Source organism: Callospermophilus lateralis, chromosome 5, assembly GCF_048772815.1.
Source record: "Callospermophilus lateralis isolate mCalLat2 chromosome 5, mCalLat2.hap1, whole genome shotgun sequence".
Classification (NCBI taxonomy): Eukaryota; Metazoa; Chordata; class Mammalia; order Rodentia; family Sciuridae; genus Callospermophilus; species Callospermophilus lateralis.
Window position 1 is genome coordinate 16,951,404 of NC_135309.1, and position 17,452 is coordinate 16,968,855.

Below are 17,452 nucleotides of genomic sequence, written 5' to 3' on the forward strand. Positions count from 1 at the left end.
CTTCTAAACAGAGCTGGGCAATCCCCCGCATAATGGATATTTAAATTAGCAACTAAAAGGATAATGTCGATTTTTAAAACCAGCAGCAGCAACAATCTGCATTAGCTCATTGATTTAAATAAATGTGTCTGGGTTCCTTCCATCAGGAGGCATTGGGCAGCCCTCCACACACAGCCCAATGCTCAGGAGTGGATTCTTGGAAGTCCCCCTGAAACAGCCTCTGCATTCAGATTCATCTGCTCCCCTGCTTCCCAAGCACAGGGCAGGCCTTCAGGGTTTCTCAGAGATGTACACAGTTTGCAGATAAGCATCCCGAACCCCCACATTCAACATCCCATTTCTCCAAATTACCCCTTGTCTATAAAACAGACTCTTTAATCCTGAAGGGGATTGAGAATTAAGTCGGAGCCCCACCTTAATAGGAAACTGCCACCTTTCTGTTCTCCCACTAGAGCAGACCAGGTTTGACTGACTTCCCTCCAGATAACACAAGCTTGGGAGCTATTTCAAAAGGAGGCCCTGCTACAGTCATGGGAAACAAAAAGGGCATCTGCTTCCTCCTGCCCCAGGAGCCCTATCAGCAATGCAGCCAGCCCAGCCTTCAGTTAACACCAGGCTGCATATTTAAGCCCCAAAGTAGTCATTATCTCAGCATGAGGTTATTTATTGGATGACCAAGGAAAAAGACAGAGATTTCTCTTTTTCTTTTGTAGTGTGAACCGACCTGCAAAAGGATGGTGGTTTTATGTTGACTTTTCATCAGGTTGTTGATGGATTCAAAGAGCCGCCTCATGGATTCTTCAAACTCCATCTGTTCTTTGCCTTCATAAAGCCTGAAAGAAGACACATTTGGGTTATTTCTCAAGCCAACAGGCAACATCTTTGAAAGAGTGCGCCAGCTACAACCTTCATTTAAAATTTAAAAGAAAAAGGGTCAGGAGATGCAGACTTCAAGGGAAAGGAGGTGTTCTGTGCTGCTGCATGCATAATTCACTCAAGGGAGACCCTCCCACAGAACAGGAACCCTCCACCTGGCAGGGCACAGGAGCCTCCAAGGAGGGAATGCTGAGCTAAGAGGACATTGATAATGTCACCCTTCTGCAAGAATCAGAGGGGTCATCAGATTTTCAAAGTACCCTGGAAACATCATTAACCCAAGCAAAAAAAGTCAGCTGTCAGTATTTTGATGTGCATCCTTCCAGAGGTTTCCAGTGCCTCCTGATGTACACATGTGATGGTGCCTGGAAGCCATCCTCTCCTAGAGAATCAGGTCCCCAAGTCTCACCACCCATCCCCCGCCTCAGGAGTATTGCTCAGCCCCAGGCTTCTCCAAACAAGCTTTATCGCCAACCGTGAAATATCCGCAGCCTAATCTGCAGCATCCAGTGTGAAATGCACAGAGGAGGACTCCTGTCACCGGCCCAGATATAGAGTCTCTCCTGTCACCGCCTGACATGTCAAAAACTTGTCGGCGCCTGGGCTTTGGTAAAGGTGCTTTGCTCAGATAAAGCACTGACAGGCTTAACAGGTGTGTTTGCTTCTTGAAGCCCAGAGCTGGACCAGCACGGCCACCTTGCTGCCATCTCTGCACAATGCCCGCCCCACCCCTCTCCCCCCTGTTTCCTGGCTCTAATTGTGTCTTCTGTTTATCATCTTCAGTGTGGGTCATTCTCTCTGTGGGAATCGGCGACTTCATCGTCAGCCACTTCCTCTTTCTCTTTCTCTCTTTTTTCCTAACTGGCCATCTCAAAAGTCCTCCTGGAGTAGGAAGCTAATGGGAAGCCAGAGCTGGTTGTCCCAATCAGTTCCAGGGAGCTGGCAATTGCCGTTGACCTTCTAGGAATCTAGGTCAAGGTCACAGAGAGGCCCTGTGCCTTGGGCATCTTCCTTCTCTTCTCCCAGGCTTGCCCTTCTCTCTCCCTGCTCCTCTTCACACCACTCATTTCTGGACCTTCTCCTGGGGCCCCAGATACCTGCTGTAGAGTGTGGACTACAGGGAAAGTCAGCTCTGGGTGAAGACCCCCACTGCCCTGCAGGAACGGGGCACCTTGTCAACAACTGTGCCCAGCACTCTGGGATTCCATTAGGCCATCCCCCTCCTCACAGCCCTGCCACCAAGCAGCCCCATCATCCTGCCTACTTGGCAGAGGGTGGGGCTTCAGCAGCAGGGCCTGGCCCCCCAGCCAGAATCAGAGTCAGGATGCAAGCGTGGCCGTCCGGCTCTGGAGCCCAGCGCTCCATGTCCACCATCTCTCTCAATTTCCTGTGCCTCAGTTTCCCACCTGCAGTGTCGGCAGCCACAGGACTGGCAGAGGACTGCACGCTGGCTGGCTGAGCACAGAGCTAGGCCCCAGGGAGCACCAGCTGCTGTCCTGCGGCCAATTGTGAGAGGACTTTCCCTGCTGTCAACCCCACTCCACAGGTAAGAACACAGGAAATTCTCATGAGCTTGAAACCTGCTCAATCCCACCTGCTCTGGTCTGGATAGGATTCATCCCCCAAAGTTTCACGTTGGAAGGTTAGACGCATGTGAGAGGTAGTGGGACGTATGAGAGGTGGGACCTACTACAAGGTCGGTAGGTCACTGGAATGCACCCTTGGAAGTGATTAAGGTAGCTCTCTTAAGAGGACCAGTAATGGACCCAGCTATGTTCTGGCTTCTTGTCTCATATGAACTCTCCCTCTCACCTGTGCTCCAGCGTGATGCCATCAGCCAGAGTCAAGTCAATGTCAGCACCATGGCCATGACCCTCCAGAACTATGAGCTCAGTATACTTCTTTTCTTTATAAAATTTCCTGGCCTTGGGTATTTCATTGTAGTAGCAGAAAACAAACTAATACATCATCTCAGTGGAAAAATGGGACCAGAGTCCCATTCTATCCTTGATCAAGCACAGAAGAAGACTGGATCTTAATTCAACGTGGTCATGTTGGCTTCCCCACAACTACTTTCTCTAGCCAATGGATAGTCCATCTCTCTAGAATTTTGCTTTGAAAATTGTTACTTTTTCCCCTATTGCAGCTACCTGAAACATTTAATAGACTATATCACAATGCATCCACTAAGCCACTGGTCTTAGTATTGAGCCTAACCACTGCCTCCCATCAGTATTTGACACCCAGACTCGGCTGCCCCAGTATCAAGATACCAGTGGGCATCCTCCTTGGTATACTGGTGTGTGTGTGGTAGAGGCCATTATGACCAGGTAATCTTCATGGGACCTGCCTGCCCCACCAACAGGGATGGTCACTAGTGACACTTTTCTGCTAAAAGACAGCCCCATCCACCCATCACCGAATGGCTTTTTGGTAGTTCTCTTTCTTTCTGTAAGTCGTCATTTTTAACAGAGAAACATAATATGGGCTGTTGGGAGTCATCTCAGTGGTAGATCTCCAGGGCTCATGTTCAGGGACTGCTCTGGTTCTCACTCACGCTGTATCTGATGACCACTTTTTGGCTTTTATGAGCTGCACAGATTCCTTACAACAAACTGCACTCTAATTAAACTAGTGCTGGTTGGTTTCTCTGCAGCCCTCCTCTAGTCACAACTTCATAGAGTGGAACAAATTTCTTCCTGCTGCTTCCTAGGGTGGGGTTTGAAACCAAGAGTTCTCGAGAAGTCCAAAGAGTACTTTGTCCATGCTCTCATTGGACAGATGAAGAGTCAGAGGACCAAGTCACAAATTAGGGAAGTGACTTGGCATCGCCATCTTTTAAATATTTGACTAAGGTGAGAAGGGAGAGAGGACCTCAGACTCTATTAAAAGAGTAGGCCAACAGTCTCCATTGATTTCAAACTAAATTGAATTTTGTTTTCATCCACAAGAGAGATGGAATTCGCTCTAGGTCAGACCGTCCTAGGGGATAGCTTGGACTGGCACTCAGCATTCTTCTCCTTCTACGCTTCTATTGGATCCTGAGGGCTCTGACCTCACCGGGGATTAATCCACTGATGGCTGAATGACCACTGAAGGCAGTGGAGACTGCAGGACGGGGGACCTGGTTAGAAGGTGTAGGTCACTGGGGGTGTGCCTGGGAAGGGGATCTCCTGTCCCTGGCTCCCTCTCCTGTTTCCCGCTGTGCTTCTTTCCTCCACCACGCCCTTTCGCCATGATATTCTGCTTCACCTGAGCCCCGAGCAATGGAGCCAGCTGATCATGGGCACAGACCTCGGAAACCATGGGCCAAAATAAATCTTTCCTTTTTAAAGTTGTTCATGTCGGGTATTTTGGTCACAGAATTGAAAAGCAAACTAACACAACTGCTGAGCCTAGAAGTGATCATCGTGGCAAATGCTCTAATCTGAGTGTAAATAAATAGAAAGGATATTTTGAGTAGTAAATGGCTAAGGCAAGAAACACACAGGGGTTTGAGATTAACGGAAGAAACAGACTGCTGAGATCGGGGCAACTGGGCATTCCAGGGCCTCCCGAGAAGCTTGCAAAGACAAATACAGCCTCATCTATTTGCAGCACTTTAAATGTGGCCTTGAAGTCAAGGGCGCAGATGCTGCTCCAGGGTCCTTTTTTAGCACCTGGTCTCTGTTACAGCTTCAGGAGAGAAACATTGTTTTCTGACCTAGAACACTTAGAAAGGTACTCAACAATCCAGCTGATTCTGCCAGGGAGCAAACTATGGAAGGGCCCCAAGGCCCTGGCCACAAGGGAAACTGAAACAACCTGCAAAGCGCTGTTTTGGGGCCGAAAGCCTCATCACAAGCCAGGCTCCCAGGGCTGGGATAAATACAGTCAGGCTCAGCTGCATGTGATTCATTAAGGAGACACCTCGCCCAGCTGAGCACTCGCCCGCGCAAACGCAGCCCCATATGGTGCACACGGTGCTCTCTTCCACCTCCTTCGTGTAAATACATCGAGCCTTGGCCTAAAACTGAGATAGCCAACCTGAGCCCACAGCCCGAGAGAGAGGAATCCTACCAAAGCTACTCGGGCTGTGAGGCACGCTGGCAGGTTCACTGTAGTATCCAGAGGCGAGGTGGGCCCCATTTTGTTTTCTAAATCACAGTCACTGCCAGTTCCTCTAAGCGACCCTTACAGGCATCCCTCTGACTGTTGTCATGCCTCTTGGAGGTAAAATAGAAACTTAGACTCTTTGGGTTCCAAATCCTGCCTTGCCACATACGGGGAGAGTGGGGGGAGCAAACCTTGGCTATAACACAATCTCTTTAAGGGTCAGTTTCCTCAATTAGTAAAATGATGCCTTTCCTGTAGTTTTTCCAAAAATCAAATGTAAGTAGAGCGCCACTCATCCAAAAATGGGATCAGAGGTGTTTCAGCTTGGGATTTTTTTCCTGGATTTGAGGATTTTTACATAATGAGGTATCTTAGTGACAGGACCGGAGCCCACATAGGAAACTCATTTATGAGGCTCATAAGGTACCCTATACAAATATACTGAAGGTCACTTTATCTGACACTTTTGGTAATTCTGCTCAAAAGACAAAGTTTCACGGTGTGGAATTTTCCACTTGTGGAACCATGACGTTCAAAAAGTTTCAGATTTTGGAGCACTCCAGATTTCAGACTTTTGGATTAGGGACACTCACCCCACAAATGCCATGTAAAGCAACTGGCACAGTGTCTAGCCCATGCAGACAGCAACCCAATACATGCAGGCTATGCTTACATGACCTGCAATTTCTCTTCTGAATGCATCACAGTTTTGGTTCCTGGGCCATAGAAGCCACAGGGAGAGAGATGGGCATCTTCACAAAGACCCACCACCTAGTAAGAACTTAGCATGTGCCAGTCAGCGAGGGGCGAGCCCACGGGTGGATCATTGATTACTGCATGCAGACGAAACGGAATCAGAACAGGTAGACACCATGGCCAAGCACTGCCAAGGGTCAGGCGCTGTGCTAGTTCTCCATCCACATGGACTGGCCCTTTTCACAGGGGCTAGCATCTATACTTTGCATATGCTAAAGAGAAAATACAGTTTAAAGAGGAGATCTTTAGAGGAATGAAGCCTGCAATGCCCCCTGCTGCAATGCCCACCCCACCCCACCCCCGCCATGCCACCACCACCACAGCTTGTCCTCCCTGCCTCCTTCCTCCCTCCCCAGCAGCCCTGGAGGTGCCCTGCAGCCTCAACCCTCGGCCCAGCCCCCTCTGCCTCCCTCACCCAGTTCCATCTTTGCCTAAATTTGCTCTTGGAGAGATACACACTTGATTCGTTTCTCAGGAGCCTGGGAGCGAGACCAAATTAGTTGAAAGCTTTTTAAAATGAAAAATGTTTTAAATGATTCCAGGATCTTTTCTAGAACTGAGCAAAGTATTCAGTTCCCAGCACACCACTTTGTTACTTTGCAACCCCTTCGTGCCCCAAAATGGGATGCCACGTACTCAGTGGATACCACAGAAGGGAGGCCACCTACCTAGTAAATTCCCTCAGGTGACGGATACACACTGCACACACCATCATGGAGGCCAAGACGTCCCTATCACAAAACTTCATCTTCAGCAACAACTTTGTTACGGTTTAGATGTGTCCCCCAAAAACTCTCGTGTGAAACAATGCAGAAAGGTTTAGGATGAAATGATTGGTTTGAGAGCCTTAACCTGATAAGTGCATTAATTCCCTGAAAAAGGATCATCTATGAACTATCCCTATGAACTGAGACCTCTGAAACCTGAGCACCAGATAGACTTTTCCTCCTCTAGTTGTTCTGATTGGGTCTTTTGGTCACAGCAGTGAGAAAGCTGACGGAAACCTCTGGACTGCTTTCTCCATCAGAGTGTCAACTCCAAGCACACAGGGAACCTGTCCATCGACGGGTCTGGAATATCGAAAATGAGTTACAAACACGTGTCAGCAGATGAAAAAACACTGAATAAGCGCATCTCAGCAGCCTCAATGTGGCTGCACAGAAAAGTCTTAGGAATCCGGAACGCATTGCCGTGGGCTCATGTTAAGGGCACCCATAGATCTCAAGGATGATATGAGTAATTACTATTATTACCTTTTCCACTAAGACAACTGCTGCCAACAGCTGCTATTATTAAGCATTTACTATTCTGAGTGCTGCGTCCATATTTATTCTTTGATCCGTACTGCAACCCCATCATGTAGGTGTTATTACCATGAAGTGAATAAGGACACGGAGGTACAGTTAGATGGCATCATTTGTCCAAAGTCACTCAACTCATAAATGGCAGAACCAGAAGTTCAGGCCATGAGTGTCTCTGCCCCACCCCCTTCTCCTGTTAACCACCAAGCAGCATCCCCTCTTGGGGACAGGGTTCAGTGGCAGCCAGCTAGGAGCTGGAGCAGGTGGGGGATGGGCTGCACTGGGTGTCCAGGGGAGGACAGAGGGAAGCTGGCTGACTGGTTGGAACCTTTCCTTACTCAAACTCTAAATCCAAGGTGACTGGGCTGATGTTCCCACCCAGGAGCCAAGCATTTGCTTTATTTGAAAAGGTATAAATTACTGACTTCCAAAAAGAACCACTGAGCTGTTCCTGGTTTGAGAAGAGTGATTACCCTGCGAAAGTCACAATACTTCAAGACCAGAGCCAGGAAGTCAAGCGCACTTTCTTTCTCTCCCATTGCTCCTCTCTCCAATCTCTCTCTCTCTCTCTTTTCACCTGGCACTGAGCATAATTTGTAGCCAAACCAGTGGCTGAGTCTGTCTGAAAATCATTCTTGTGCTTACTGATCTTGCTTATAGAGAGAAACCCTGCAGTGTGGTCAGCAGGTATATTTCTGTCATAGTGACTAGACAGAAATATAGAAAAAGCTAGAAAAAGCTTGAGAAGAGGGTCCCTGTCTGATCTGCCTCTTCCCTGTATATGGTCACTGTCACCCACCGTCCCCCCCACCCCTTTCCCTGTGCCAAGGTTTATAAACCTGAAATAGAAGTTGCAGATGGAGATGTGAAATTTTGGTGCAATGAGGTTGTGCTTAGCTTTCTTGATCAACAAAGGCCAGAGAAGATTTCTTTGAAAGGGTAACAAAATTGAAATGTGAGGAGTTGCTTTGTCGGAAGACAAAGTAGGGAAGCTCTTTCTGGAAGGGAAGCAGTAAAGGAGGCTTAGGATGACCTTAATGTTGCCAGTCAAGCAGCCCCTGGGGCCGGAGAGCCTTGTGTGGTGGTATTTCATTGAACACCCCCAGTGGGCAGTAGGCAGGGCCCAGACAGGAGCCAGTCCTCTGTCAATGATAAAAGGGTTTGTACTGAACTGTTACTTTTCCAGAGGGTGACATTTAAGGAGGGACCAGCCCTTAGGGCAAACTGCAAAGAAGTTTCACTAGAGTCTTTCTTCCTGCTGTAAATAATTCCAGGGAAGAAGGATTTGTGGTTGAGGGGAAAGAAAACAAATTCTGCATCATGAGGGGAATCCTGCTTTGAAAACTGTCTTAAATAAAGGCATAGAAATTAACATAATTACAGAAGAAAAACTGCCCCAGGTGGATGCCTAAACCACCTGAATTAAAAAAAAAAAAAAAAGTAGAAGTTAGCAATATGAAAGAGAGGAAATAAAATCCATCTAAAACATCCACTTTACTTTTAAATTATGGCGACCCTATGTAATAAATTCACAGTAAGTAGGTAATAAGACGTAGGCAAAGCCTCGGAGAGAACTCTTCATTATGAATCGAGTGTGACGGGCGCCCCGTGCCATCCTTCATTCCACTGAGAGCTGCAGACTTTCTGTCATTTGGCTAAAGGACCCAAGTAGCATAATTCTGTGCCTAAGTAAATTTCTCCATTAGCATGAAAAATGGCATTTGGGGCTTTCTTTCTCTGATATAATTAGAAATTGAATGTTCTCAAAACAATGTTCCTAAGGATAAAAACACATGCACATACCCCTCCATGCTTCTGTTCAGAGAAAAATAAATTGCATTGACCACTTAAAAGGAGAGCAAATATCTATTGGAGTCCTTTCTAGATTTTTCTGTATGGAATACTCTGTTGAAAAATTTGGGTGCCAAGAAGAAATTGGGTTTTCATTGCATCTCTTTCATTTCATCCTCTAGTTCTTTAATAACCCAGGAGGTTTCCATGATAAATGATAGCAAAAAATAAAGTTGCAGAATGATTACATACATATACACACAAATTGTAAAATCTGGCAATCTATATATTAAGTTGATAATAGAAAAATCCCTTGGAAAAGGGACTGTGTGCGAGAGTCCCATTAGACAATTTTATGTTATCTTCTGATTTTTTAACAAATGAATGCTATATTTAATTTTTTAAAGCAAGGTCTGCTCTTGAGGGTGAGTGCATCTCTCCCTCCAGCCCGTATCAGGACAATCCTCTCCATAGCCTATCCTGTGTCCTCTCATTCTCACCCAGGAAACCAGGCTAAAAGGAGACCCAACACAAGGTCACATCCCAGGAGTCAGCTTCCCTCTCCAGTATGGAGTAGAGATGCTCATTCTCACCTCCCTCCTGGTTTGCTGCATAGACTGCATCTAGAGAGACAATTGCCTAAGAATGTCAAGTTATTATTATTCTAAACTGTGGTTGTGCCAAGAGCACCTGAACTTTGTCCTTTGAGTCCAGGCTTTCTGAGGAGGATAATTAACCCCAGGCTTCCTGCTCTGTTCCACTGGGAGCCCTGACATTTGATGTGTGTAAATAGAATTTTTAACATTTTCTTTCCTAATGGTGCCAGTTTCTAAAATACCTGTGCCATAAAACTCTTTGTTTTGAAATCTGGGAATATCCAAGAAGGCACTGAATTCAAACACTCTTGGCTTTGCATCACTGGAGACCTCTGTAGAGAAAGCTGGAGGGCAGAGGGCCAGAGGAGCCCATGGCAGAGGGCAGTGTAGTAGAACACGGGGGTCCGAGCTGCAGGGCTGAGCTCTAGACCAGAGCCAGCAATAGTAAAAATTGTGACCTCCAGTAGGTCATTCAACTCCAGTTCTCCCATCTCCACTTAACTACTTAACATTGAGATAAGCCTTCAGGAGTGTGTGTGTGTGTGTGTGTGTGTGTGTGTGTGTGTGTACACATGGGCATGGGGCATGGTGTACATGCATGGTACTGGGGATCTAACCTAGGGCAAGGCATGGTCTCTACCACTAAGTAACACTATAACCTAAATCCTTCAGGATTCCAACTGGCTTTACTGTCAAAGAGCCAAGATGGCATCCACAAGTTCAATCCTTAGTACCCAAAAAAAGAGCCAAGATAGGACACATCACCCTCCAGAATTTCCAAGCAGAGCATATGGACCCAGAGGCACCCAATCCAGACTTGGGAGTAAGAAGGAATGGATCTTGAAGAGTGCAAATGTCATTCAGTTATGGAGCCCATTAATTCACTCTCTCAAAGCCACTTTCTCCTCTCCTGCTTCAGGACCTCTGCTGTCACCCAAATCTCCATTGCCTGTCATCTTTAAGGTTCTGAATCAATCTCCCCTCCCTCGTGCCCATCCCCTGACAATCCATTTTCTACAGAAACACAAATGTGATCATCGCATTTTCCATTTAAAATCCTGTAGCAGCCCCTCATTACCCTGAAGACCGTGGCCACTTGCCATGGCCCCACATTCAAGGCTCTTCAAGGTCTGTCCCTTCTTGCACCTCTAGGTGATCTCCAGCCACTCTGTCCCTGGGCCTCTGCATGCCAGCCACTCTGGCCTTTTTGCAGTCCACCTGGGTCATGCTCCCTCTGTCAGGGAGCTCTCTATGGCTTTATTTTCACCTACTACCCCTCCTCCTCACAAGCCAAAACCCCATGGTTCAGGCCAGGGCTTAGATGGCACTCTCCTAGAAAAGCTCCCTGGCCCCCTAGGAGTTGACCTTACTACCTGCTCTGAGGCTCATCGCTAACACCTCCCCTTGCCTTAACCACATGATCATCTGCTCAGTGACTCTCTTCCCAACTATACCAAATAGTCCATGAAGACTAGACCTGAGGTTGTCCAATTCATCATTGGATTTATAGTGCAGGGTGCTATAAATATGTAAATATGCATCAGATAAGCACTGGATAGCTAGCATTAGCAAAGCCAAACCCCCACCACTAGGCAAATAGGTCAATTCATTTTGACATAGAAACTTGCATTATTTACTCAGATGCTTAAAAAGAGGAACCAAGATTCAATGGTGGTTTGCACAGGACAGATATGGAGGGTGTCGCTGCTGAACATAAGGAAGAAAAAATACTGTGGGCTGAGAGAGCAAGTCTTTAAAGTGAAGAAATGCCCACATGTGACAAGCTGCTTATCATCATTGGGTTTGCAGGCCCTGAGATTATCTCTGAGCTAGCCCCAGGATACATTCCACCTGCTGCAGATGCCCCGCAGATGCCTTCCCAAGTGGACAGGGTGTGGGGGTGGCCAAAGCCCAGGCTCAGAAAAGCTGAGCATGCACTATAGGCAGCAGAAGCAGGCTGCAGGACATGCCAGGGCCAGGTCCTTGTGTTGACTTCTAGGATTTAGGAGAGGCCACATTCTAATTTTGCTGCATTGGGGGGGGGTACTAGATTTCATATTAAATCACATCAGAGGAGGAAATGCTGAAAAAAGAAGAGGGATTCTCTCCCAAGCAGGTGAGCTTTAAAATCATGGACTGCGGTTCAGTCATCAGACCCTGCTGACCCAGTGGTGCATAGCTGGCCTGAAGTCAAATGAGCTGAGCAGTCGAGTCACCTCACCTATAAGGAATGAGGGAAAGGAAAAACAAACAATAGTGGACTCTAAATTCCAGGACAGGACAACTTTGACTTGGCTAAGTAGTTGTGCTTAGGGTTTCCTTAAGAGTATTATTCAACAAAGTATTATTCATTATTCAACAAAAATTTGTTGGACACCTACTGTGTGCTGATCAATGTGCTATAAAGAGAAGTAAAAGTGGACCCCCAAACATATAAAACAGCAACTGTGACATGTACTTCAAGGACAAATTTTGTGGGCAATGAAAACATAAAATAGAGACTTGACCTAGCCATAAAATAAAAGGGTAGGTTCCCTGAAGAAGTGACACTTGAAATGACACAGGAAAGGTGAGGAAGAGAAAAGTGGAGAAAAGGGGAGAGGGAGGGGTGGTCCAGGTCGCAGGAACTGCAGGTGCGTGGCCCTGAAGGACAGAATAAGATCTGAAGACCTTCATTTCTAATAGCATGCTGGACAAGAACCCTAGGAAACCTCTCCATGGAAGAACTACCAAAGATGGGTTTAAAAACCAATCACTGAATTGTCAAAGATAGTAAGAATCCACCTGAGACAGACAACACCGAGTCGGACTGTGGTACTGCTGAACAGTAAAGCCAACTTTACCTCAAAGGCATCTGCCGAAGCCTAGCGTCCTGAGACTTCCATGTTGCTGTCTACTGAAGGACAAAAAGAGTGAGCCCTGCTTCCTGGAGACCCTAGCATTAAGCTGGCTTCTGGGTTTGTCACCCCTTCTTTTTAAGGATAGTTGAGGGGTAGACTCATACACAAAAGGGACACTGGGTCAGCAGGGTCTGATGACTGTCCTTAGTACTGGGTAGGGAATGTGGACACATCTGCACTGGGAATGCATAGCCACAAGCCAGTCTTCTCCTGCACTTTGTTTTGTTTGTTTGTTTATTTGTTTTTTCCAAAGTCATGTTCTTTGCTGCATCGACAAGCAGAGAAATTAACTTAAATAGATCTCTGCTTTATTCTGCCTTCAAGTGAAAGACAGAAACTCTGATTTTCTTTGGAGGTAAATAAAAATGTAACTCAAGACATACACATACACATGCACACACAAATACACAGTTACCAACTGATAAAGGAAAATTGGCTTTAAAAAATATGGGCTGCAGATGTAGCTCAGTGGTAGAGCACTTACCTAGCATGAGGCCCTGGGTTGGACCACCAGCATTGAAATAATAACAAGACCAAGAAAAGCAAAGGAAGCAAAGCTCTAAAACAGATACAGCAGATTCAGACCCACAAATGCTTCCTATTGCAATTATACAACCAAGAAGATAAGATCAACATAATTAATATATTTCAAAATCCCAAAATGGTGCTTGAAAATATAATCAAGAAATAAAAAACTTAAAAAATGATAAAGTAGTTTTGAAAAGGAACTAAATGAACTTCTGAAAATTTATAACTATCAAAATTAAAAACTCAATGATTTAAACAGCATATTAGACATAGCTAAAGAGAAAAATGAATGAAATGAAAAATAGATTCAAAGAAATTAGCCAAAATGAATTCCCCCAAATCAAAAAAAAAAAAAAAAAAAAAGATGGATAAGATGAAAAGTTTGAAATCTGGAGAATATAATGAAGGCTTATATGCATTGGATGACATTTCAGACAGATAATAGACTACATGGAGAAAATGAAAATATTTAAAAAGATAAGAGTGGGAATTTATTTGGAATTGGTATTAAGCACACAAAACTCTAGATCTAGGAAAACTAATTTGTATCAGAGATACCATCCCTAAATACATCAAAGGGGAACCACAAAACATCAAAGATGAAGAAATTATGCTGCCAGACAGGAAGAAATACCACTCCTACAAAGAAACAATGGTACGATGGTCAGCTAGGCCTGACGAGAAACAGCAAAGATCAGTGAACCAACAAATAGACAAATGAGAAGCAGACCTATAATTCTATGTCTATGAAAACAACCTTTCATATCTTAGGATAAAATCAAAGTGACTGAGAGACTTTACTGCAGAATTTACTAAACTTAATTCTAAAATATTTACTTCAAGAAGAAGGAAAACAAATGAAAGGTCTAAGGTAAAAAAGAGAAACGATGAACTTCTAATTTTTTTATTGTGGTTAAAAACCATATAACATCAAATTTACTATCTTAACTATTTTTTAAGTGTACCATATAGTAGCATCGAAGCACTTTTGTTGGTGAAAATATATAAACAAATACTGAGTATTTAAAATAATATCTAATTTGTGGAGTTATTTTCTTTAAAGTTAAACTTTATGATATTAGCACGGTATTCAAGAGGAAAGTGATCCTTTTATTATTCAAGGGAAATATAAAAGATATTAACTTTAAATCTTATTACATTAAATATCAATGACAAAATATCTAGGTAGCCACTAATCAAAATAAATATAAAATGTAATTTTCAAACTCATAAAAAAGTGAAAAAGAAAATTGAAAACAATTGAAAAAAAATAGAGGATCGGGGGACAAAACTACAAGGAGGAGGAACAGTCAAGATGGAAGAAATAAATTCAGAACATCAATTATCACATTGAAAATCTATCATCTCTTCATAATGAACATCAGCATCAAATTACTAAAGGTACAAGGTGTTTCACAATTTCATTTCTTTTTCTTGTTTTGTTTTTTTTGTGTGTGTGTGTCACGGTTCCAGGCTTGTTTCGTCATTTCTATTCAAAATGACCTAGAATCCTAGCCAGTGAAGTAGGAGAGAGAAAGAATTAGGATTAGAAGGGAAACACGGAACGTTCCATATTTATGGTGTTATACTTGTCTATTTAGTAAATCTAAGCATCTCTGTAGATATGGGCTTGGGGCCAGGGGGACAAGAATAGATGTATACGGGGAATCAGAGAAAATGAGGTGTCAAGGACAAGTCCCTCTTCCCTGCCTCACCCGGTGGTGGAGTGTGGGTCCCTGTGAGGGGCATTGTGAGTTTGGTTCTGACTCTGAATGGCCTTTGAGATACTGAAAGAGGAGAGAGAAGGAAATGATGGTGCTTGGGCCTGGAACCTGGGGTCAGAACCTGCTGGCTTTGCATTCTCCACCCACAGGTGGCAACTGGGGGAGCAGTTTGGGACTAAGAGCTGAATGACAAGAGGCAAAGGCCAGGCTGAGACTAAGGACCTCCGAAGAGGGCATCTGGGAAGAACGGAGACTGAGAAGAGGGCTCCACATTGCAGAGGCCAAGGCAGGAACGGGTATCAAATGGGGGACAGGGGACAGCACTGTAAAATGCTGTGGCTCCTCCTGTTTAGGATGCTCTTAATTGCTGGCACAATAGTATGAATCACCTGAGGCTTATCACAAAGTGCATCTAATCACGGGAAACCTCTGCATTTTTTCCACCCTTGTAGACCTCAAGACATGAAGATTCATACCCCACCAAGAATGCTCCTTTAGTAGGACATCAGAAAATAATAATTAATACCATTTGGTCCAGAAAACTGGACCTTAGGAGACTATTCTTTTGAGGAAATGTATACCCACAACCAACGCAGTCTGCACCGTGCGTGTTAATGATCACCTCTAATGGCTCTGGCAGCATCTGCTACTTTGGGTAATATGGATCTTTAGACCCATATATTAGCAGATAATTGAAAATCATAATCATAAACTTTTTAAGAAAAACATCTGTCCAAAACCACAATCCAAAATCTAGGTGGCCAAAGAATTAATGGTTGTTAAAAAAAAAAAAAAAAATCCAGTAAATGTGACTGTTAGACAACTACATTGAGCAGAGCTGAGAGACAGCAAGAAGAGATTCAGGGATCTCCAGCGGCTCTAGGAGGCACAGGCTCTGTCTATCCCCCAACCTAATGAAAGAATGCACAGATTATGTCACGTGTATCTTACCTGGGGAACCTCAGAGGCTTGAGGGGGTTTTGAGTCACACGTGGTGCATGACACAAACCCTTTTTACTCCCTGAGCATTACAGCAGGTAGCTGACACATGAGCATTTGGTTGAACACCAGCCTTTGCAACACACTTGGCATCCCCCTGCATGGTAGGCTCTGACCAGTCCTAGAGCCCTCTTTCTCCTCTTCTCCCCTTTGCCCACCTCCATCAGCCACCCAGCATTCTGATTGTCTAAAAACATTCCCACTTGTTCTTTACCAAGAGATCTTGCTCATTCTTTTCTTCCCTGAAATTCCTCCTCCCCACCCTCCCATGGCTGCACCCTCCACCTCCCAGTCCAAACAGCTCTGATTCAGGACTCTCACTCAGTATAATACCCGCAGCCTATCCCCACGTGAGACAAGGACACTAAAGTGCGAAGTTAAATTCCTTGCAAGGTCAGAGACACTGGGATCCAAACCCAGGTATTCTGAGCTGGGGCCTCCTCTATGCTACTGTGCTGACCATCCATCTCAACTGCTATTGGCCCTCCATTCCCCCATTTCTGCATCTACAGACTCAACAATCTCAAACAGAAAAAATATGTATATATACATATATAAACTGGATCTGAATTGAACGAGTAGACTTTTTTCCTGGTCATTGTTCCCTAAGCAATACAGTGTAACACCTAATACATATCTAATGCACCATTTAGGTTATATTAGATATGTAATCTAATGTGACTTAAAGCTCACAGGATATGGCTACATTATGTTCAACTTTGCCATTTTAGGTAGGGATTCAAGCATCTTTGGGTTTGAGTACTAGTGGGGGTCCTGGAAGGGATCCCCCTTTAGGACAGCTGAATTTGCTTATTTCCCTCAATAGCGTTTATCACAGTTTGCAACTACTTGCTTTATTTGTTTATTTTTTTTTTCTGTCTCTCCTAGCATGAGGCAGAGACTCCCTCACTCTTACACATGACAGGGTCCCATCCTGAGTTTGGCCAAATGCAGGATTGACCGCTAATGGAGAATGAGTGAGGGGGCACAATCAGCGTCTCTGCAGCAGCTATCAGGAGAGCAGATGCGGCGGTGGAGGATAGGTTTAGAGAGTTGAAGGACAAAAGTTGCCAGATGCACTTCTGCACCTCGCAACTAAGATCTTCTCCATTTTTTTCCCACCCAAAGACACAACACGCACCGAGCCAACAACTGAGCCGTCTGTTCTTTCCTATTAAGGAAACAAATTCTCCTTCAGGGTGTCGCCTGCCTCGGGAGCCTTGGAAGTGGATCACAGAGTGCATGTAGTCATGCTAATTCTGTTGTCATTCCTGACAATTGTGTTAGCTTGGTGAGTTTCACCCTGCTGGCAAGCCAGGACCCTCTTAGCCGGCATCTGCATGCTTCATTACAAGGGATTTGCAAACACATTTCCTAAATCTACATACTTACTGGGTAAATGACTCTCCCACCCCAGCCATTTTCTAAGGAGCTATGATCCTCAGCATGCGATAGGAAAAGTCCATTTTTGTGCTCGGCAAGGATATGGCCGGCACGCCAGCTCCCAGCCTTCTGGCGAGGAGGTAAGGAGGAAGGGAAGTGATCACAGTTCCCACCTTCAAGAATGCACACCTAGGTCCTGTCTGCTCCCTTAACTGTCTAGAGCACAGTCTTGTTCTGTGAAATTAAGCCATGTGTGAAGGACAATGGAAGCTGACAGGACCCATGTCTCACACTCTGCTCTGAGCAGAGAATGGAAGTTTGCCCAGTGTCAAGCGGGCAGCCTGGGATTGTGCAAGGAGAAGACAAGCCAGAGGCACAGGATTCCCTTGTGCTCCAGGGAAGACCAGCTGCACTTCAGCCCCAGGCCTCTGCACACTCCAATGGCCTCAAGCTGGGTACCAGGAAAGACAGTTAACAGCTTGGATGTGGTTTGAGTGTGAACC

The 17,452-nt window shown here is 45.2% G+C and overlaps 1 protein-coding gene across 1 annotated transcript in view; it reads right to left on the reverse strand.

Annotated features, from left to right (window-relative positions):
• The window catches only part of LOC143398987 (dedicator of cytokinesis protein 2), a 401,674-nt gene that overhangs the window by 305,541 nt on the left and 78,681 nt on the right, over positions 1-17,452 (reverse strand). Inside the window, exon 23 of the mRNA XM_076855686.2 lies at positions 725-833. Coding sequence (XP_076711801.2) covers positions 725-833 — 109 coding nt within the window. The remainder of the gene's footprint in view (positions 1-724; positions 834-17,452) is intronic.